The sequence below is a fragment of the Parus major genome, chromosome 6 (genome assembly GCF_001522545.3).
Source record: "Parus major isolate Abel chromosome 6, Parus_major1.1, whole genome shotgun sequence".
Classification (NCBI taxonomy): Eukaryota; Metazoa; Chordata; class Aves; order Passeriformes; family Paridae; genus Parus; species Parus major.
The window spans coordinates 5,716,649-5,739,362 of record NC_031775.1 but is presented as its reverse complement, the minus strand read 5'-3'; the positions used below and the strand labels follow the sequence as shown (position 1 = coordinate 5,739,362).

The 22,714-nt window shown below is 38.9% G+C and overlaps 1 protein-coding gene across 6 annotated transcripts in view; it reads right to left on the bottom strand.

The window, feature by feature from the left end:
* Positions 1-65: 65 nt before the first annotated feature.
* The window catches only part of FAM13C (family with sequence similarity 13 member C), a 127,170-nt gene continuing 104,521 nt past the window's right edge, over positions 66-22,714 (bottom strand). For 2 of the 6 annotated variants that reach the window (XM_033515477.1, XM_015632884.3), the window contains exons 13-22: positions 22,384-22,449; positions 16,555-16,765; positions 15,464-15,602; positions 14,023-14,104; positions 11,993-12,204; positions 7,406-7,489; positions 5,024-5,119; positions 3,491-3,690; positions 2,383-2,484; positions 209-1,618 (exon numbers count right to left, since the gene is read on the bottom strand). In XM_033515477.1, coding sequence (XP_033371368.1) covers positions 1,495-1,618; positions 2,383-2,484; positions 3,491-3,690; positions 5,024-5,119; positions 7,406-7,489; positions 11,993-12,204; positions 14,023-14,104; positions 15,464-15,602; positions 16,555-16,765; positions 22,384-22,449 — 1,316 coding nt within the window. In that variant the 3' untranslated portion in view covers positions 209-1,494. Of the gene's footprint in view, positions 1,619-2,382; positions 2,485-3,490; positions 3,691-5,023; positions 5,120-7,405; positions 7,490-11,992; positions 12,205-14,022; positions 14,105-15,463; positions 15,603-16,554; positions 16,766-22,383; positions 22,450-22,714 lie in introns of all 6 variants that reach the window. The other 4 variants (XM_015632885.3, XM_015632894.3, XM_033515478.1 and 1 more) reach the window with 4 other exon arrangements.

The window sequence follows — 22,714 nt, the reverse complement described above, 5'->3', positions numbered from 1 at the left end:
ATACTACTTGAAGATGTGTACATTTTCCAAATCATGCCATTACATACTAGATAAATACAAACGTGGTTGGTACATAATAGGCTTTATAAAATCAAAATCTTCTTACCAAGGTAGAAAACAGCTTGCTTATACTATGTGGTCAATACAAAATGATAGGTAAAGCAAAGCACTAAACATGATTCAACTGGTTCCAGTCCCTTATTTGTTCCTGTTAGTAATTCTTCCCTTCTTTCTGTCTGGGCTAGGAATTTCCCAGAATCCCTGCTTTTCATTTCTAGTACGAAACCTACCGATACTCCTTCTATTACTAGTCCACTTTTCACACCAATGGCCTATCACAAACAGTGACAATTCTCCTTAATATTATGAAGTGTAGTGTTCTGAAAGTTAAGGAAGATGTGTAACTCCAATGGAAAAATAACTTCTAACCTTATTCTCAGTAAACAAGAAGTCTAGCAGTCCTCATCAGATAACTGTGACACTCACTTATATACCATGTACTTTATCTATCCAAAATATCTTAGCATAATGCAGTAATCTAGTCCTGTTTTCATATATATATATATGTGGCAATTTATAACACAAGAAGTACTTCAACATTTTACAAAGTGCATGCGTCTAAACGAGCTTTGGTAGTTAGAGAAGCAAATGTTATAGCATCAGGCAAACCAAAGTGCAAAGGTTAATAGAGAAATCAAAATTAGCATGTAGTTGATCTATTTACTGACTTTTAAATTGTGTGAGCCAGGTCCTGTGAACTAGTGTAAAGGACAGCAGCCAGTACATTTGTTCCACCTTTTCTCAGCCACCTGTAGCTATTTTGTTTTGCCAAGCACTTTCTCTTATTCCTATAACACCACTATTTCCATTTGGCATCACGTTCTGGCCTGTTCTTGCATAAGCAGCATCACTCTGCTCTACTCCTGGCACTGCTTCTTCCTGTGTACCTTTTTTTGAAGACACTGGAACTGAATGGCCACTCTGTCCTGACAGCTAGAGTATGTTCTGAGTTTTTCTTTCACTCGCCTTAATTCATTTCTTTTAACCTAGTGAATCAGCACCTTGATAGCCAACATTATTAATTAGTTATAATACATGTTAATTCTGGAAACAAACGTGTGGCACATTAGCATGTACTAAGATGTACTAAAAACGTGCAGAACATTTCCTCACACTTAGAGCAATTCTCAGTTCTCCAAACTGAGAATCTACATCACTTCAGTATCCTTTTAATTTTTTAACATTCTCACAGTGCACTTCAAGGCTTTTTCAAAAGGAAAAATATATTCTATAGTCCACTCACCCATCTTGCATATTGCTGTCCTCTCTCATCACAGTTATTATAACTGGTAAAGTGCATCAAAAATCTCAGTGTGTCAAATAATTGTGCAGCAGACCAAGACCTGCAAAATTACTTTCTCTTTTTCATTACTTGTTTGTTTGCTTGGATTTTTTTTTTTTCCTAGAGATCAATATCACAGCATTGCATTCCCTTCAAATCGTTTTGGAAATATCATGCTTACTAATGAGAACCTCCAGGAGCCTGATTTTTGCTTTTGTGTGCTTGTATTCAGAGTATTCCTCAGCCATTGGCACCCGATCTTCTTTCTGAGGACTCCTATGAAAAGTAAATAAAAGCACCATTTTTTATGAGTAAGAGGAGAAACAGTCTTAAAAATTAATTGCAACAACTGATGAGGATTGGGGGTTTTTTTACTGACTGTAAATGACTAAAGATAGTTTGACAGGACTAAAAAGTTCTAATATATAGAAATAAAATAATATTTAAAATACTGAATATTCATATACCAGATAACTTTCTTGACAGCTGTGGAAGCATAACTACTTGATTCTCAACTATGCAGAGAAGTCATAATAGTGCTTTGAAAACCATTACCAGTGCCCACATACACCATGGTTTTCAACAAAAAGGTTTGCTAAATGAAGAGGAGTTAAAACAGAGTGAAAAATGGTCAGTATTTAATTCTGGGTAAAAAAACCTGCGACTTCTGGTTTTAAAATATTTCTGTTTAAAAATGCCTCACTGTCCCTGCAGACTGACATCCTCAGAAAGAGATTTTTAGCAGCCTCCCTTTAGCTCAGGGAATATCCAGTGCTGAGGTGGGGTTTGTACCCATTGCAGGTGTGTCCTGGAAGATCCCCAAATCCTGTCTTTCCTCACGGATGACCACATTTTGAAGGAATTAGGTAGAGATATAGATGGACATCTCCAGACACCAGACATTTCCAGAGTATTTTCCGGCCCTTAGGTGCAGCCCCTTTGGCCTGCTCACCCCAGAGTGCCAACCCTCACAGAGACAAGCACCCCTGCCCAGGACCCAAAGGGGACAAGGAGAGGGCTCTGCCGAGCTGCTGAGTTACCTTCCTGTCTGTTTGTAGAACTGCTCCTCAAACTCTCGAAGAGCCTTGCGAAGCCTCTTCTTATCAGCCCTCGTTTCTCTGAGATGTTCAAGCAGAACGGGCCTGTGAAACATAGACAAGAACATGAAACCCTCTGGTGCTTGGGAGGGCTGTGAAAGCCCTGGATTTGGGTAGCAGAGACCTTCTGCTCTGGGCCTTTGGCAGGCACTGACCAGAGCCCTGAGACATTCCATCACACTCCATACACAGCTGTACTCCTGCCCTTTTACTGGTACTCCAGCTAATAAAGGGAAGGCAGAGACTCTGGTCAACAGAGGAGGAGAAGCATTCAGGGCTGATACTTGCTACTAGCCTTAATTCCCTGTGGAGTTAATGGGGTAAGAAGGGCTCAGTATCTCACAGGAGGAAATGCTGTAACTGAATTAAAGTCAACATCCAAGCCCTGCTCCTATTTGCAGCTGTTCCCAATCATTCCTGTGATGCAGTGGAAATGCTAGTGGTACCCAGAAGCAAAATTTTTGGAGGCCATGTTTTAGCTAGTGTTCAGAGAGTAAGGGTTTTAAGCAGAGAGAGAATTCGGTTATGAATTTGCTCCTGGTAATTGTTTTATTTTATTTTTTTTTCATAATGACAAAATGCACAGAAATATCTTCCCAGCATTTATGAATGAACTATTGTACACATAGTTGAGTTACATAGAAATCTAAGTAATTTTTATTTAATCTCCAAAGTGTTAGAGTCTAGTTAACTTCATTTATGCATCTAAGACATGCCAATCGAAACACAAAAGAAAGATACCATCCCCTAAGTTATGAGAACATATGTGTTCCTGGAAGGCACAGTCTTCAACAAGTTACTTTTCTCTTCCTAGATACAAAAAGTTGGCACAAAGTTGTTTTAATAAGCAGCTCAAACCACCAGTATGCTGCCCAAACAATGAATCTCCTCTGCCTCCTCTCTCCCATTAGAAAGCACTGAATCACTCCTTTGGTATAGAATATACCTATGCAACAGGTGTGGCTCATATTTCTTTTACAGGCTCATATTTTACTCACAAAGTCTAAAAGAAATGTTTTAAAACATTCGGAGGAAAAAAGAGAGAACTTACATTGTTGCCTCATGTAAATTGGACATAGACAAGGCTGTTTGCCTGTAAACTTTCTTCTCATCTAGGGGTGAAATATGTGCAGGCTCACTCTCCTCCTGTGAGTAACACAGGTGCTCTTCAACAGGAAAGCAAGACATTGGACCAGATGATAACTCATGGGTGCTTTGAGAATGGTCTTCATCTGAGTCTTCCTCCTCCTGCTTGGGAAATACAAAACATTATCAAATTAATTGTTTTAATTACAGTACTTACAGTAATAGGCTGACAACATAAATAATTAGGATCTGACTTCCTGGATATATTAATTGAAACAGATTACACATATTGAAAGGTTTAACAGGTCCACCTCAGGTTGTTCATGAAAGCACTCCTGTGCGGTCACTGGGTTACTGTGTATTGCCTACCAGTGAGTAAAAAGGACAGAAGTTGGCCCTGCTTCCAAGTATCTCCAGCCCAGGTCTCTTATACACATCTAGTTGCCTACCAGTGAGTAAAAAGGACAGAAGTTGGCCCTGCTTCCAAGTATCTCCAGCCCAGAATTTACTTCTGGCTATCCAAAAGCCCTTACACGTAGCAAAGATTTAACTAAGATTCTGTATTTATGTAAGCAGTGCAGTCTGGCTGGAATTTGTACTCCTCTTATATACACATCTCCTTTATTATTATCTCCTGATATTATATCCAGATGTTTTGACTATAAAAAGAGCTGAAGGGAGAGATTCCACAGTTTTATAGCTACTAGTGTTAACTACTAAAATAGACTGGTATTGGTGTTTTGCTCACATTCCTCCATCCTCAGAAAAAAATTGAGCTAGTAAGACTAAGGCTTATACACAAAAACTCCATGGGACAAAGCTCCTAACAAGTAATTTCCTAACTGGGGAAATTTTTCAATGAAATACTCATATGCAAGTATGCAAAGCTTTACACTGTGATTTTTCAAAGAAATGTGAAGTTACACTGTCATCTAACAAGACTATAGTAATTTTTAAAATTGACCTAGCCCAAATTACTATTAGAATAATATTTTTGGTAGACATGCTAATTAACTTCCGAGTAGCTGGATTCCACTGCCTTTACTCACTATGAGACCAGTACTGTTCCATAGCACCAATATATTATTAAGGTACTACAAATTGCATATATGTACTATGCAATTGATGAAAGCATTGTTGATAACATATAGAAGTTAGATATAGTGACAGCAGAGTCCTTCATGGAAAGAGAAAGGTTTCCTTCTGTGTTGTAGATGTTTGCCACAATGGAAAACTAATGCCAGCCACTTCGATGTCTTAGCCAGCCCACTGAAGTTCTTGTCTCAGAAACTGCTGCTGTACATTGGAACCTCTGGCATGCACAGAAGTTGAAATTTACAGAGCATTTTCTCTATTTGAAGTATCAACACCCTGTATTAACCAGTGAGCAGGTTTTTTTGATATCCATCAGCATTACTGCTAAATGGACATACAGGTACAAATCAAACACAGCATTTTGTATGTTTCCTTGACAATGGATGAATTCTTTCCAACTTACAATTGTTGTGATCAAGGATGGAGCGGCCAGAAGTTTCTTGATAATTCTGTATCTGTCGTAAAGAGGTTTCATGAGACTCTTTTCTTGCTTAGTTACCTAAAGAGAAATCATATCAAAACATAGCCCTCAAAAATTAAAAAGTAAATTTAAAAGGTTCTAATTTTCCTCCTATAAAGCTGAAAAAAGTATTATAAGAGTATGAGCAGATGTGTATTTTGCTTCAATAGATATTCCATGGGAACTGTAATTCAGTCAATACAATCTAAAAAGGAAAAATTACAATCTATTTTCTAATGAAGAATACCCAGTGTGGTTTCCTCACTCTTTTGGCCACATTGCCCAGGCAGAGGGTAAATTATTCTCTCTCTGAGGCTGCTGCAAGAGCAGTAGCAGTTCAGATGTGCTGCTGCTGTGCCTTGCATTGCCAGCTCACATCCTTAGCTGTGATGACAGCAGCAGGAATGCCACAGCCTGCCTGGGACAAGCCACTCATTGGCCCAGTGGGATGGAGAGCACCAAGAATACAGTTCTGCAGCCTGCACATGGAGCTGGCTCTGTGCAGCTTTGCTGTGTGCATTCCTCACCAGAGCTGCCTTTCACAATGGGGATTTACTGTCCCTTCATTTACTTTGCTCTTGGTCTTTCATGAGCACTTCGAGCATTTGGAAGAGAATATGATTTTAAATCAGGTGTTAAGTGCCTGATCCAGCCACAAATGTTCACAAATACAAAAATAAACCTTAGGGAAACTAGCTGTACACTAGATTGACTTACTGCATTAAGGAAAAAAAAAGAAAAAGCAAATTCCGTAAGGAAAAAAAACAACAGAACAAGACAACCCTCCCACCCCAGCCAACCAACCATGTCATGCCACCACATCCCCACACCCCCAAAGCAACATTTTTCTCAGTGATAAAACATCCAAGCAAGGTCATTTGCTCCTAGTCCACCATCAGCCCCTACTCATCAGCTCCCACACCTGAGCACTCACTGAGTGCAATTTCACTGATTTTTGGCACTGCAGAGAGGCCCAGGTGCATCTGCTCAGTTGAGTGAAGACATGGCAGGTATGAAGAGACTGGCTGATGGCAAAAACAATAGTCCAGAGCTGCTCAGAAAGACAAATGCCTGGACAGCAGGAGCAAGGGGGACAGTAGATAAATACAGGCTGGTGACACTGCTTACATCTGGCTGATGGAGTGCTTAGGTACCACTTCTAGAGCCACCCTTCACTGCAGAATGTCAAGGCTTGCCTATCCCAGCCTGGCTGCTTCTCTTCCCCAAGTGTCCTGTTCTATTTAACTACAACACAGAAGAGATCTAGGGAATGCCAAACGAGCCAAAAGAAAGAATTTTTTTTTGCTTTCAACCTGGTCAGTGGCCTCTCTGTTTGACTATGTCAGGTAAGTCTGGGTAGAGATGGTGCTGAGCCATACCAGACATCAGCAGGGCAAACATCAGCCCCAGGACACCCCACTGTGTTTCAGGGCTGATGTTACAGAACTGCTTCAGCCCAGAGAAGAAGCACCCTCTCTGAACCCTTTGCTACAAAGGCACCCTGCTATTCTCTCTCCTATCTCTGAATCAAGTCTCTTTTACCTCTACATTGTACTAATAATTTCTTCTTTGTTTTCCTTCTTAAGAAATATAATTTCTTCATACCCTTCTTGCATACTCACTCCATCCCTCAGCTTTCATTCCAAGCCCAAAGAAGATGAACAAAAATGGGGTCAGAACCAGATTATAATTTTAACAGCTGGCATATTTTTGGACAAACAGTGGTGCCAGTTCCCTCTTCCTCTACCACAACAGCTACTAGCCAGAAACAGACATTCACAAGAATACAGACATTCATATCAAAAAGAAATTCCTCAACTGTGTAGACAAATTTTCAAATCATAATCTCACCAATTGTGGCATTTTTTTGTTTGCACCTACATTCAGCAATGAGGTCCCTTGAATGGATTTTAAGCAATAGTTTAAGTCCTGCTGTGTAGTAAAGGCAAACACGTACAATAGGTCATGCAATTTTGTAGTTCAGATCAAAGATGGTACCCTATATAAAACCTTCCTCAGCTTATAAGCATTCTAATCGTACATGACAGCAGAGCCAAATCTTCTGTGAATATGTAATCTTTCAATTTACTCCTCAAATTTTCCAATCATGGAGAGATACAGAGCCAATTTTTATTTTACTTTCATTTCTAACATATAATTAATCAGTATCAGGCAATAACATTTATATCTGAAAATTAGTTTAAAATAGCTAAAATTATATTAAAAATTGTGTGAAATTAATCTAAATATATTTAATATACCAAAAATACTGGTTAGAGAAGTTAGATAATTTTTAATTTACCTATCTTTCCATGGCATACTTACAGGTTGTCCATGAATACTCTCAAAATATAGTAGACATTTCTGAAGATTGATTTTTTCCAAAGCCATTTGCTTTTTTGTCATATCCTATTTAAAAAAGTTATTTATAAGACTGAGTCAGGATTTCATGACAAGGGTACAGGTACATATCTGTTTAATAATCTCTTCTTCCCAGATAAACATTAATAATGAATTCTATTTCTGTTTGCACTGAGGTCAATGGGGACTTAGCATGAACTTGGCAAGAAAAGAGTCCAAAATTAAATTACATATATATTAAGTATGTTTAGTGGTAAAAAATGAGAACCACCACCATTCTAGACAAAACACTCCAAAAGTTGAAAAAATGCATAGAGGGCATTCCTCAGCTTTTTAATTATTCATTAAGAAAGAGAAATAGAGTTGCCTTGGCTGGTAAGGGATGTAGAACAGAAAGATCTAGCAATGCAAACCCCACCTGTTATGGTAAACAGCTTATTTCTGTCCAAAAATTGCAGTATGAATCACTGATCCCAAAAGAACATTGATTTTTCAGTGTTGGTGAATAATCAGTATTTGTGGGGAGCACACAGGGTGACAGGCATTGGTCTCCCTCTCCCCAACAAGACCTGCTCCTGACAGTTGCATATTTGCACCTGGGCCAGAACACCGAGGTGCACATGAAGTGAATATCGTTTCCCACAGTCTCTGCCTGATCACAACAGCTTGACTTAGGGCTAAGTGTTCAGAGCTGTGAGGGAGATGAAGTAATTTGAAGAACCATGGAACTGGAGGCACACACACACAGGGGGCCTTTCTGCAGAAAGCTGATGACAAGGGGGCTTTTAGTGACAGCTTGGAGAAACACTTTTACTAATTAGACCCTACTTTTAAAAATATATCAACCGTGAAGAAGTGACACTCTTCTGATATCAGACTACCTTGCTTTTAACTTCAACAGGAGCAAAACCTTGTTTCTTGGGTACTCAAATGCAAAAACAGCACGGAGCCATTAATCAGAACTGCTAATCACATTTTCCTAAAAGGTCTGTATGAGTTAATCACTCTAAAATCGTCTGTTACTCACGTTAAGAGATGAGCTGCTAACTAGAATGCGGGAGTATTATAAATCGGCTAATTTGTTTATTTATTGCTAGTTCCACAATTAATACAAGGTTAATTCTTTCAAAAACTATTAAGCCTGGAGCAGCTGAGTGGTTAGGAAGAAATGGAGTGATCATTAATATTGATTTTACACAAGAGAACCGATCTCAAGAGGGCTTAGCATTTGAGTCTATTTCATTAGCTCATTTTATTAGCAATCTCAAGACAGGCTGGTATTCAGCTAAGTTTGAAATAGCTGATAATTTCAAAATCAGAGAAGGCAGCTGGAGTCACAAACTATAGAATTGGGACTTTAATATAGCAGTCTGAGACATCTTAGGACTGTAGGCTACATACAGCAGCAGGAGATTCAATGCTAATTAAATAGAAACACTGCTCCATAGCCACAGAGAATATGAACTGAAGTGGGTCAGTGATGAGAAGACAGATACATAAAGGGAACCAGTCTGAGAAAAGCCTTGGGGGACAGGCTGCAAACATTCAAACAGAAGACAAAGGTTATTTGTGACATATAAAGAAAGAAATGGTGGACTACACCAAAAGATAAGGTAGTAGTTTGGTTTCCATAACTCGGAACACAAAGTGTTGTATACAGTTATCTTCCTTACTAGCCTGTTCTGTTCCCTGCATGCTTATGCCTTCAAGCTCACTGTTGTTTTTCCAGACAGAAACTACAGACTGGCGACAGAAGGACAGACAGTCCAGTGAGTGCTGGGCCTGCCCAGACCCTGTCAAAATCAGTGCTTTGTTTCCACACAGGCACAGAGTCAGGTTCCCAGGGCCTTAGTCTGCCACTTGGGGATGTGTGGTGGCTCATTACCAAGCAGCATTTAACACAAAATTAGAAACAAAAAGTATAAAAGAAAGGCAACAAGCGACATGACACCTCCATAGACTGCTGCCAGATCCTGTCAGGCCAGCTCCAGCCTTACCCAGAGGACTGAGGCAGCAGTCACAGCCCCAGCCACCCAACGCTCGGATTGGATTCCAAGTTGGGACTTGGGTCTTGGATTTGTTTTTTGGGGGATTTGGTGCAGCTTTTTGAGTAATATTGTACAAAATGTGCTTATTTGCCTTTTATCTCTTGAATGTCTACATTCATGCTCTTAATCTTTATTTTTTTCCTGAAGCTTTGTACTTAAAACCAAGGTGAGCCATTACATAAATTACTATCTCCCTGCAGAAGGAGTTAGTGACACAAAAAAATAACAGGTGGCCACCCCTTTGTGGGGTACTGAGCCATTCACAGGCAAACCCAAATTTTCTCTGCAACTTCTAATTCAATAACTTAACTCACAGGCTTTTTTGCAGGAGGGGAGTTTTGTTCTGGAAACCACATTCTGCTATTTAGATCTTGTGGTCTGTGCTCTTTAGACATACTGAGGTTTTACTCTGCACCTTTCTAAGGACACACAAGCTCTCATTTGTATTTCAGCAGAGCTTTAGAGGTTTTCCACAGTGAACTTCAGGGGAGAATTTGGCAGGCTTTCATGGAAACACTATCTTTGGCCAAAATAACTAAATACAAAAAAAATAAAAAATTTAGCTGCCATTTAGTTTACTAATAATCTAGCTCAGATCCTAGTGTAGGATCTAAATGTCATATACAAAACAAAATGTTGCACATAAAATATATCTACAGTAATACCAAAATTGTTTGTAGCTGAAATTATGCCTTTGATCTTTGCTGTTAACACAGACATCCTGGATTAATTTTGCGTCATCAACGCCACAAACCTCATTCTCCCTCAAAAGTCCAGGATGACTCATAATCAAAATCCAATCTTTTTTTAATATTATACTTAGGGAGCTATTAAAATATGTCATTTTGAAATAGATCAATTTGATTGCTGCTCAAGCCTGTGTTCCCCAACAGTTTTGATAACTATTACCAAACACCTTTGCTAACAGATAGTTTTAAAAACACAATTTCTCTCTGCAAGAAAACAAAAGGAAAATTAATAAGATTTCTTTTAAAAATTGAATTTTTTTGGCATGTGAATGCATTTAATTTACATTACTTCCTTGTTTATGAGAATATTTCTAGTCTGCACTGCCATATCATACATTTAGAAGGTTCTCTTGGAAAATTAGGAGAAGTCCAAAAAAATTGAAAAGTTAGTGGGACAGATAACTTTTATAAGAAACTAACTTTTTATAAGAAAGTTTCTTGGACTGGATTTCCTCATAGACATCTGTTTTGGTGTCATCTGATCTCACTCCTTTAATAAAATATTAATGACTGAAAATATTATCCTACAGTCTGCACTGTTACGATTTTAGAGCTATGTACAGAATAGCATGGTTTTGTTGCCTTTTTTTGTTTTCTGATTATGAAACACTTTTTCCACTTCATTTTTCTTTATAAAAATGTAGTGTATAAAAATAAACAATTAAAAAATCAGTCATGTATGCAGCACCCATGATCTAAGAAGCATGGCATTCCTATGCACAGTCCTGGATTTTATAAAGCAACTAGTTTTTTAAGAACCAAGAATGGAAACAAAAATTAAAAATATGCTGGGTAATCTCTGCTACTGAAATCCACTCAGAATAATTTCTTAGTTCTTGGCATGGTTTAGCATTTAGCTCTTTACCCTCTCACCCCTTCCTGTTTTTCATTCACCAGCCAAAGTCTAAATGTTACTGTCAACATTTACATTTTAGTTACCTTTGAGGGCAGAATTTATTGTCTTGTTTGTCTGTAACGACATCAAGACAGCAACATCCTCTGACAGCAAAAACAGCCCTTCAGAAAAGTGGGGGTTTGGGTGGTATGTATTGTTTTAGAGAACCCTATGTTATGCCAGAAATGTGAAGGCACAGCAAAATTTTAATATATGTACTAGTTGTAAAACAAAAGCTGATTTTCCAGCCAAGTAATCATGCTCCATGGAATGAATATTGCTCCTACATTCAGAAGAATAATTGAGAGCAGGGAAGAGAAGAGGCAGGAACAGCACAAACATACAAGGCCAGGAGAGCAAAGCACTCTGGATAGTTGTGCTGTCCCTGTCACCTCAGTGCATGCTTCTGACTCTGCAAAGGCTTTCAGCATTTCTCAGCTGAGAGGAGATCTTTATCATCAAAACACCTTCAGCAACACGTTTTAGTCACATAGTTTCTGTGGACTCAAGGTGCTTGTGCTGCCAGCATCTTCATTACACCAGGATATGCAGTTCTGGGCACACAGCCTCAAGTCAGCAGGTTCCAGCAGTGCCTGGCAAACAGTTTTACATGTGCATCTCTGAGCAAAAAATGCTTAGCACTACTTGAAAAAGCCTTCTGCACCTCTGAATCTGAGCAGTTCTTCTCAGAAGAGCCACTTCCAGAAACTGCACTAGAGCTCCCCCCTTGCTAGAAAGAAAATGCACTGTAGTGCCAGCAGACAGAGGATGTGCTCACCCTGGCACACCCCGAGCCAGCCACACCAATATCTACCTCAAGTGAGAGAGTTCTGAGGGAGTAGCCATGCTTCTTAAGTACCTTTATAGTCTCAGGAATGTTGAAGTGTTGTCTTTTCTCCTTTAGTCGTCTCAACACACTATCCATGGTTTCATCCACTGAGGGAGCTGGTTCCATACTTGTGGCCTCCTGTGTGCCAGCCTCTTTAGAGGTCCCACTGCCTTCACAGTGCTCATTTCTTTGGGGTGCTGTGGAGGTGCAGTTTTGCTCTTCTGACAGTCTGAGTTTCAGCTCTGAAAGGCAAATTGCATGGCAAGTAAACAAATTAGAAGTATTTGCAAAGCAGTTTCCTCTGACACTACTAGGCAAAAACAAACCAAAACGTTCCTACTTCTTGCATACAATTATTATCATACCACAGGCATGTAGGAACATAATTCTGCTTCACTTTAATGCGTAACATCTTTTGCTTCCTAGAGCAACTTAAACTGTCCCTCTCCCTTCCAGAAGCCACCCTGCCATGCCAGCCTGGCTGCTCAAGTGGATCCTCACAAGGAGAAGCAACCAACTTCTTAAATGACTTTCCTTGGCAGAAAAGCGACCTGAGCACCCCAGCAGAAAACAGAAGCTTCCCAGTCAGCAGCCTGCATGGATGTGATAAAGTGTGTGACTGTATTAACTTGACACCAAGCCAAAGCCCCTGGAGCTCCAGGGACCTGCACAAAGCAATAAGGAAATTGAATTAAAATCTGAATTAGCTCCCATAAAAACAGATTTTTGTTCCAAGCATACGCCTGTCTGGTGAAGGACCTTGGGCAAGGCAGGAGATTGATGTCTCCAACTGTGTTAAATTTGTTAAAATCCATGCAGAAACAGTAACATAATTTTTTTTTAGCTGTGACAGTCTGAGGATATAGGCCAGCTTTGTGGGGAGAACCAGTAATTTTTAGTAAACCCATATAGCTAGAAAGAATAGACAAGCCCTGCAAACTTGAAGAAGGATCTACAAGCATTTGGGCATTTTCCATTTCAATTGTACTTGGCATATGAACCTCATATGAATCTGGCTTTGCTTAAAAGCAGTGACGTTATTCAGGATAATAAAAATCAAAGGTCATCACAGCATTGAGGCATTTGGGGTGTGAAGGTGAGGCTGATCTATGGAACCTAGACCCTCTGGACAGGAGAAGTAATGGTTGAGTCAGAGATATAATTTTCAGAAAATTAACCATGTAGATTGGCCATTTCTTCTCAGTTGCCCTTCATGGATTTGCAACACAGAGTTCAAGGAGAAATAATAATAGTAATCATCATCATCTAGTAACCATACAGGATAGTATTCAAGGGAGAACTTTCTAAAAGATATTTACTGAAAGGTGATTTTCTAATTCTTTATTTTCCACAATCACATCCTCTATATCTACATTATTAACTACATTCAGAACAGGCATGAAAGATAATACTACAATTTACTTAGTAGTGAGAATCATTTATAAAAGGACAAAAAGAAAAGGATTTAAATAAATTATAAATAACCTTCAAAAAAAGAATCAATCAGTCTTGGCTACAGGCTTGCCAAGGGAAATCATCTGATATACCCACAGATGTTAATGGAGTGGTATGCAGACAATCAAGGACAAAAACTGACCCTCAAGGCCAAATTTATTATCAAGGAAAGATCTGTTTTGATGATCAAAATAAATGAAATCCTTAGAGATGTGTATCCAGAGTCCTAAAGAAACATTTGCACCTACATTTGTGCTATTACAAGTAAACTTCAAACTTCTGTGTTTTAGACACTCATAAAGTGTTCAGAATAGCATCACCTTTAGCATGAATGTTTATAGTGATGACAGAGAGATGATGGCTTTTTCCCCTTTCCCTTTCTAGCCTTAGTATGAAGGTTGAACTGGCCCACTTTAATCCCTGCTTTCAGGAATCAAGGCAAGTCATAGCACATAATATCTTTCTTGCCATTGGGAGACTTACTGCCGTGTACTGTGAAAAATAAGCAGGGCAGTGAGGTTAGAAAACCGACTTGAAAATGTTGCAGGTACACTCCCACTTCCAAAAGCTTTAGCAGCAAAGGGACACAAGGTGCTATTATGTACCTTTGAGCTGCTTCCGACCTTTGGCCAGAGCATTCATCCACTTCAGAACTTCAGGATTGGAAGTCTTGTCACCATGCGAAGGCTGAACGCAAAGGAAAACGTAAAGAATGGAAAGAAAGAGAAGGAACTTACAGTTAAAGGATCAAACAGATAAAACCCTCCCCACCCCCAGTGTGCTACAAAATGTCCGTAGTTCTGACTGCACTCTCTCAGTGTCATGCAGAGCATCTGGCTTGATCGTGGCATTAATTTGTCATGGCTTATCTCTCCCCATTGTGACACAGTGCCACAATGATCTGAGTGTTATGTGTCTGATCCCACAAAAAACCACAGCAACAACATTTCAGTTCCTGACTAATTGGATAAATAACCTTGGTTATTTATTCAATCAAAAGGACTGATCAAATAACTAATTTTAGTCAAGTTCCTAAGTGATTTCCAGGACGGTAACTGAAGATCTCCATCCCTTGCAGGAATAAGCTCTTGCTTTAAGACGGGGATTCTTTAGGGAAACAGCATTTTCAAAATTTCAACTGACCTGCTTAATTAATCAAATGAAAAATCCTGTGCAAGAGTGATTTCAAAAGAAGCAAACAACAAAGGCTTTGTAGATCAGGGGTTATTTTTCATTTAGAAATTGCCTGCAAATTAAAGTCAATTTACACTGAATCTTCAAAACTCAGATATTTAAAACTGAAAAACAGTTTTGCAAAATAAAGCTTCTGAAATAATTTTTTTTTTTTTGGCCACAGTGTGAGGGTTGTTTAGGTATGAAATTGTGCTCCTAGGAGTACATGATGACCACAGAGCCAAACAGTGCATAAATTTAAGGTTTTGGCCATTAATGGGATTAAAAGGTAATATATCATTTCCTTAATTTTAATACAGTCAAAAAATGTCACAAACTTCCCTGTTTCATGTTGTACACTTCCTTAGCATGAGGCATGTTTTGATATTTTTATTCTGCACAATTCCCTGCACAGTGCTCACCACTGACCTCAAAAAACCCCCACAAGTTTTATTTCTCTGGTTTTTGCCATCAGCTTCTACTGAGCCCCAGGCTTTGGAGGTTTATAGGAGTCTGCCTGAATGAAGGAATCTGCACAGAAGAACAAGTTTCCAGGCTAATGACTCCTACAAATTGAATAAGTAGCTTTTCACTTTTTGCACCATTTTGTTTCACAGACCTGTCAGTTGTGTTTCACTGATTCACACTTCTCAAAGACAGATATTTTGCAACAAAGGTAATCCAAAGAAAATGTAGACTGCATACACTGAAATGTACTGTATACAGTGAAAAATGCCAAAAAGATATTCATGGAAGATTTTCCTATTTCTTTTTACCAGAAATACCCCATCTCACATTGTTTTGATTAAGTTTAAATACACTGGGGTCCTTGCCTCCCTTTTGGAGTGTTTACTTTTTCAATTATTGTCTTACCAGGTATTTCTTTTCTTGCTCAAACTTTTCTTCATACTTCCTAATTTTTTTCTTGAGGCTCTGAAGATGCTTGGTAAGTTGTGTTACTGTCTGTGGTTCTTTGCAGTCTTCACAGCTACACCTAGAAGAACTTCTTGGCCTGCAAAAGCCAAAAGCAGAGTTGTGGGATCTAAGAGCTGGCTACAATGGACCATGCTTTGTTTTCAGGAACACATAGCATTTCAGAATTCATGGCTATTCTATTCTTTCGCTGGATAAAGATTGCTTAGTTTTACAAAGTAAACATAAAATAATTGCTTTTGCTTGAAGGTACCCCCTAGGGTATTCTAATGGGTTCACCATCTGTCTTTCATTCTCTCTTTTTTTTTTCTTAGTTGTGGGATTTCTGAATATATTTAAAAAAATTAATCTAGTAGGCAAAAGCCTGATCCAGTATTTACATTTAACACCCACACCTTTATTCACAAATCTTCCAAGTATAACAGGAGACTGTGTTGACATGATTCGTAAAAGTAATCTCAGGGAGTTTTTCATTACTGAAAATAAACATTTTCATTTCAAAGACAGTTTAGTTTCTGATTATTTACAGTTGCAAATCAAGAGAGCTGATTATTATCCATATGCAGCTGAAGCTAAAGCTCTTTATATAAGCTTTTAAGAAAATTTGATTTCTCTCTGAAACTCATAGCTTTGTTTCTGGAAAACACATATATGGACTGTATGCTTTATGACACTATCACCCTTCATCAGTGACTCAAGCTATAGTTCAATTTCAGCTGAACTTTTAGTATTATACCTAGATAGCCCTCTCTATTCTGTGTTTACTCATCATTCTAATTACTAACATTTAAAACTGTCCTTGCTTAATATAATTAACAAAAACTTCAAAAAATACTGTTATATTGTTATGACCGAGGAAAAACTAGTTTCTATTTCTAGTGTTGCAAATTATCTGTGTCAAAATATGCCACAATACAAAAATATGCTTTTTATGACATAGCAACAACTGAAAAAACGCCATGAAGAGTCAAAAGTTGTGAATTGCAGAAAAAGGCTTAAAAATACATAAGAATTAAAATAGATTTTCTTACATCATGAAAGGTTGATCACTTGGTGGAGAAGGGGCAGACTCTGTGTCTAGATTAAATCTCTGACTTTGGCTAAAGATAGAGCAGCGTGGTGACAAGAGAGGATTGTCTCCATCTGTGATGTGATACAGCAGTCGGCTGGTCCCGAGGGAGTGATGTTCCTGTGGGCTGCTCTCCATGTCATTCTGCCAGTCCCTGTGGGCTGGCACAGGCTCTAGAAGGAAAGTACAAATCAGTGTGGACTGAAGGTCACTCACATGGGGTTGAGTTACCTAGGTCAACAAAAATTTGTCCTTACAGAAGTATTCCAAGCATAAGTATTCAAAGTGAACAGCAAACAGATCAGCAGTGTTGCATGCAGGGTGGACACTGCACTGAGGATGAGAAAATAGAAGTACTGTCACTGGCTTCACATAAAGGAGGAGGTGGATGGGTGTATTTATAATCTATGAGGTGAAGATGGAGAGTTTCCCAGAACAGAAACATTACTTGTATTTTCATAGATCTGTTTGCTTTTGAAAGCCACAATCCTGAATAAGAGATGAGTGTCCACAATAAGTTTGATTTTGTGATTCATCATTTACTCCCTTGGTGAAGAGAGAGGAAGGTCAAAAATATAATATCCTAGTGATAAGAACCTCCAGGGCTGCTTGCAGGATTTTGTTTGGTAACAATAACATTCCCTTGGCTCAAAGAACACAAGATATGAAAACAAGAACCCCCATCAAGAACATTCGATTTATTTACTCAAGGTCATGGGCAGTGGTGGCTCCTTGGAGAAGTCATGCTTGTGGTATTGCATTAACAATGTTTTGGACTGTAAATGCAAACCTCACCACAGGTGTCTTATAAGGTAAAATTTATTTTATACTGATGGTCAACCTAGAGAAAGTAGGAACCTCATCACACTGGTTCTGTTTATGGGTAGCATGAAAAATAATGGCACATTACAGGGCCTGCTTAGGGAACATCAGGGGTTCATCTTCACTGTACTCTACCTGAGTACACTGAAGGGAATATTCATTGAATCTTCTTCCTCACCCTCAATAGTTGAAATGGATGAGGATGATCTAACTTAATCAATATTTTTGCTGTCAGATGATTGAGATTTAATGTAGATTATACCTTCTAGTATAATTATGGATTAGGAACTCAACAATCTCATAAAAGTTCTTGCCCAAAATTTTTCTCGCTTGCTTTGCTAAAGCAAAGTTTGTGCTCTCAGGTTCCCCTACAGCAGTTTCCACAATACATTATATTTTACACCAGCTATATTATTTTTTTTTCCTAAATCCATTCATATATACAGCTTTTTAGTTCATATCTATTATTTTGCATTTCAAGGCAGCATGTGTGTCAATTCTAATCAGTATTATATTTGCCATATGTCATGCATTCTAATACATTTCACAGAATCATTTTATTCAACGGAAGTCTAAAACTGCACAGAAGAACAACTGTGCATACATTTACTCACAGAAGAATTGGCAGGTTTAGGTAAGTTCTTCTACCTTCACTTTCAATTTTCTGCTTTGCACATGGGATATCACATTCCCATGCTGAGTCCTTTTCCAGGATTTGAATGGAACCTTTGTAGAACATTTTATCTGCCCTCTTTCACAACAAATACCAAAACTGTAAATCCCTATTGCTGCACTGTGATAAAACCAGCTCTGAATGACACCCTTAAAAAAAACCCCCATATTTCTCTAAAAAATAGTAGTTACGATAGCTTAAATGTAATTTTATTGGGCACTATCCAACTGCTTTTTCTTTACAGACAAAACATTCTATTGTATATTGTACATCAGTTTAGTCTGTCAAGCAAAAGTTACACATGACTTTTGTATTTATAAGCTCATCTACTCTTATCATCAATTATAATTAGGTTAAGCGTTTTCACAATGAGACAAAGTACTTGATTATTAATTCTAACCTTGCATCCTTCCTCTAAGTACTTCATACTCTATAGGTCAAATTCAGCTCTCCAAGATAACAGAGCAACACCCAAATCTCCTAAATCTTGTATGAGATTCAAATTCTCCCACAGAGAGATCCCAGGAAGGCACCTGGGAGAAGCCAGGATAGAGCACTGAACAGTCCTGGGAAATCACGACACTGACAACAGACAGTGACAATGGCTGAAATAATTGGTGTTCTACAAACAAAAGTGTTCTCTCTTTTTGGAAAGTACTCTTTCTTTACCCTTTAATATTTTTTAAATTAATATCTTTGGTTTGGTTTTGACTTGTTGTTGCTGGGTTGTTGTTTTATTTCTGAAGAGTAGTGGTTTCAGTGAGAAGAACCTGGCTTCCCTTGCTTTAATTTCACCATCTTTGAACTTCAAGAAACACATAATCACTGTGAAATAGGTTGACTAAGAACCATTGTGCAGTTTTTCATGTTCTGTTTTTACAAGGAATAAATTGTCTTATAGTCATATTAAGTAGCAGTGCCCTCACCGTGAAAGGCAAATGATGTGATAAAAAGATCAGCCAGTCTGCATGTGATAGCTGAAGGAAATAACTTTCCAACATTTGAACTCTGATTTCCTGTGGACCTAAAAATGTCCTCCTTTTAGGAGACAGCCTATACCACTGATAAACCACATGGTCACAGATATTTGCTCCTCCTCACATCTACAACCAGACATTTTTATAGGCTCAACCCAGTCTCAGAAATGGAAGAAATGCAGATGTCCAAGACTAATCACTCTTGGAAGATAAATACAAAGGACAAGCAGTGGCTGGTGCAGCTACGGTGTAAAACCAAACACACAAAGTTCAAGAAGGTTCTTTTATTCTGCTAGCAAACAAAAGGGAGACAACCTGCATGCTTTATAATTTGGGAATATTTCCCAAAGGCCAGGGCACTTTCATTTCCTTGGCCTCCTGACAGCAAGGTCTGCAAGGCTTAAACCCTGGTGCAACTTTGCTATGGCCCAAGAAAGGGTTTAGTTCCAACTTTACTAGAAATGCATTAAATACCACCAAACAGTCAGAAGCAGTCAGCAAATAATTCAGACTGATTCATTTCAGTGGCACAACTACTAAAATAGTGAGACATCTCAGGGTGATTGTGGTGGCCGGGCCAGGTTCATTGGTCTGACTTGGGATGCCACGACTTTCCCAGAGAGAGTGGTCCCACAAGAGACAGCCTTCCGGGGGCCTCTGGCGATCCCTGGCTACCATGTAACCTCAGCAAAGGGCAGCCTGCAACTGCAAGTGATTACAGCTCAGTGATTTCAGCTCTGCTCGCTAGGTTATCCCAGGCTGATTCAGAGATAGAGAAACAGGAACGTCGTGTGGCAATTCCACAGAGACAGCCTTTATTATCCAGCAGTTCTGCAGAGGGTAGCCACGGACAACTACTCCCTCCTGAACTGGGCAGAAGCTGGGGTTTTTATGGGGGAAAGCCAGGTACCTGGGGGGAAAACCAATGGGTTACAAAGGATCAACATAGTCACCAAGCATGGTGGGATACCTCACCATGACAAGGGAGGATGGTCCCATCTAAGGGGTATCTCTCCAGGAGAAGGTTGAGATAAGCTTATCACAGCTCCCTCAGGGCACATTTCTCTCAAGGGGGAAAGCCTTGGCAGGGTGACCTGCCTCCACAGGTAATGACAAGTTCTAAGCAACCCCATCTTTAATTAACACTTAAGGCCATCATCCTGATTCCAGCTCTGTGTAGATCCCAAACAAGACACTAAATATAACATACTAATAAATATAAATATACTAAGAGTAGCCCATGAACTGACCAAGATTCTACCTGTCTTCATGTACCTCATCTAATTTTAGTCTCTATTTTTGCCAAAACTGGGAATATTAAAGCCACCTCTACCCAAGCCGCTGAGTTTCCCCTTAGCATCTACTCCATGCAGCTTAGCACTGACAGGAGAACACCACAGGAACTAAAACCAAATTCTAGTGTCTGATAATCTGCAGCATGGTTCAGCAGGTGGACTTCATACGACAAGTCCTATGGTACAAGTCTGTATTTATGCCCGTGACATTCTTCAAGAAAAACAATAACACACAGAAGTCTCTCGTATAGAAAAAATAATATTCAGATGTAGTGTGTTCAGTCCTAAACGCATTACATCTGTGAATGCCTCTATCTGGATTTTTTAATTCAAAAATAATTTAGAACTTCCTGTAGGTAGGTTCAGCTGCTCACTGCTGCAGGCACATATTTGATGAAATCTCATAACCAAAAGTTACAGAAATTACACCCTACTTTTCTAAAATTACCCCTTAAAAAAACTAGCCCCTTACAATTCTTTACAGGCTCACTTCGGCAACTCTCAGCTTTCACATATTCAAAAGTAAACAGGAAATCACTGACTTTGCTCAAAGATAAATTACTGTTCATCCCCTTAAAATTTGCATCCTGGAGTACCCTGTCATCTTACTAGACTATTGTATCTTCATTCTTTTCTAAAATTTGTTCACTGGGATGTGAATGAAAGGATCATGTTTATTTTGCCTGATCCACCGAGGAAAGGCTGATAACTAAAGATGGAACATATATGGCACATCCTCTAGAGACTCTCTTCCCAGCCTGGTAAAAATCCCTGGACTTCCAGCCAAGGTGGAGTTCAAATAGCCAATAGTCCCATGTGACAACTCAATGCATCAGAAGATTCCAGTAGTAATTTAAGAGACAGAATTAGGACCAAGTCTGTGCAAAATGGCAAGTTACTAAAAATGCCACAAACCACAAAGCAGATGTTAACAGAAATGAGGGCACGTTAAAACCCATTAAATAAATAAGCTTTAACTAAGGCACAAGCTTGGACTGCTGGAGTGGTAGAGCATGCTCTGAAACTGTGCGAGAGAAATGCTACATCATGCAACATTTCCCCATGTGGCTGCAGAGGGGAAATGGGAGTAGAGAGGGGTTTGGAAGCAGCTGTCACTACCAGCATAAATAAAATCTAATCAAAACAGCAGAAAATAATTGAGGGGAACAATTAGGAACCATTCTAACAATGAACTAAGAAACCACCACAGCAAAATAATGCAGCAAACTACTGGGAAAGGAAGAAAACTCCACCCTGCCACAAAGGAAAGGAGTCAGTGCAGATTTTGGGTGAGCTGCAGAATGTCTTTTCCTATACAGTACACAAATGAGACCTGTCCCTGCTTCAGACCCCCACCAGATTAGCCCCAGTACAGGCTCCATACCTGTATCCAAGAGTAATTAAGCTATTTGCCTGTATGGACTAAAGCATCCTCTTTTTTAAAATAAAACCCAGGACATCTAGCATTTTTAGATTCCTTCATCTTTATAATAATTTTATTTCTACATACATTGTTCCTTTATTTTTCCAATACCAGCTTCAAACTTTGGAATTTTTTAAGCAGAACACTATCATTATTTGTGATTTGCTTTTTGTAAATAACTTAATGTTATTTCTTGCTGAAAATGCTGAGCAAGCAGCTCCTAAACTAAGTTCTTCTGAACCCATATTTTTTTCTGATATGAAACATCAATTGCAAAGGGATTACTGACCTACCTGCCTTAATTTGAACCATACGTAGTGCACGACTTAGGTATTTGTGTATTCATGTCACTTGTCTGTGAGATGTATTAGTCATACTGCCTTTGACCTATTTTTCACAAGCAGTGACTCCTCTTCTATTGAGCATCACGACTCTGCCAGCCCTGTGACTACAAGCCATGAATTAACAAAAATAGTGCTGAGCCTTAGGGCTATTTAGCTCCCTATTGAGGGAAGAGGGAGAGATAACAAACCACAGTTTGCCCAGCTGGGTAATAATACAAGATCATGAATGATTAAAATCCACATGCTGTAAAACTCACCTTCGCTATCTCTCTGCTGATGCATTAAATTAAAATCAATAATAGGAGAAATGAAGTGATATTGCTCTGACAAAAAGAATGACAAAAATAGAATTACATGATATGGCAGGTGATCTCACACAATACAGACATAGGAAGTAAAGAGAGCAAATTTACTTGGGGAAAAATAACCGATTAAAACTAAAAATACAATAATTGGGATTCTTAAAACCTCTCTGAAAATTCCCTCTCAGAAAACCAGAGGGTTACAGCTATTAATTTCCATTCTTTTAACGGGTATCACCCCTTTCTATGCAACATAGTGTTTGCAGGAGGAAATGGTGCTTTGCAT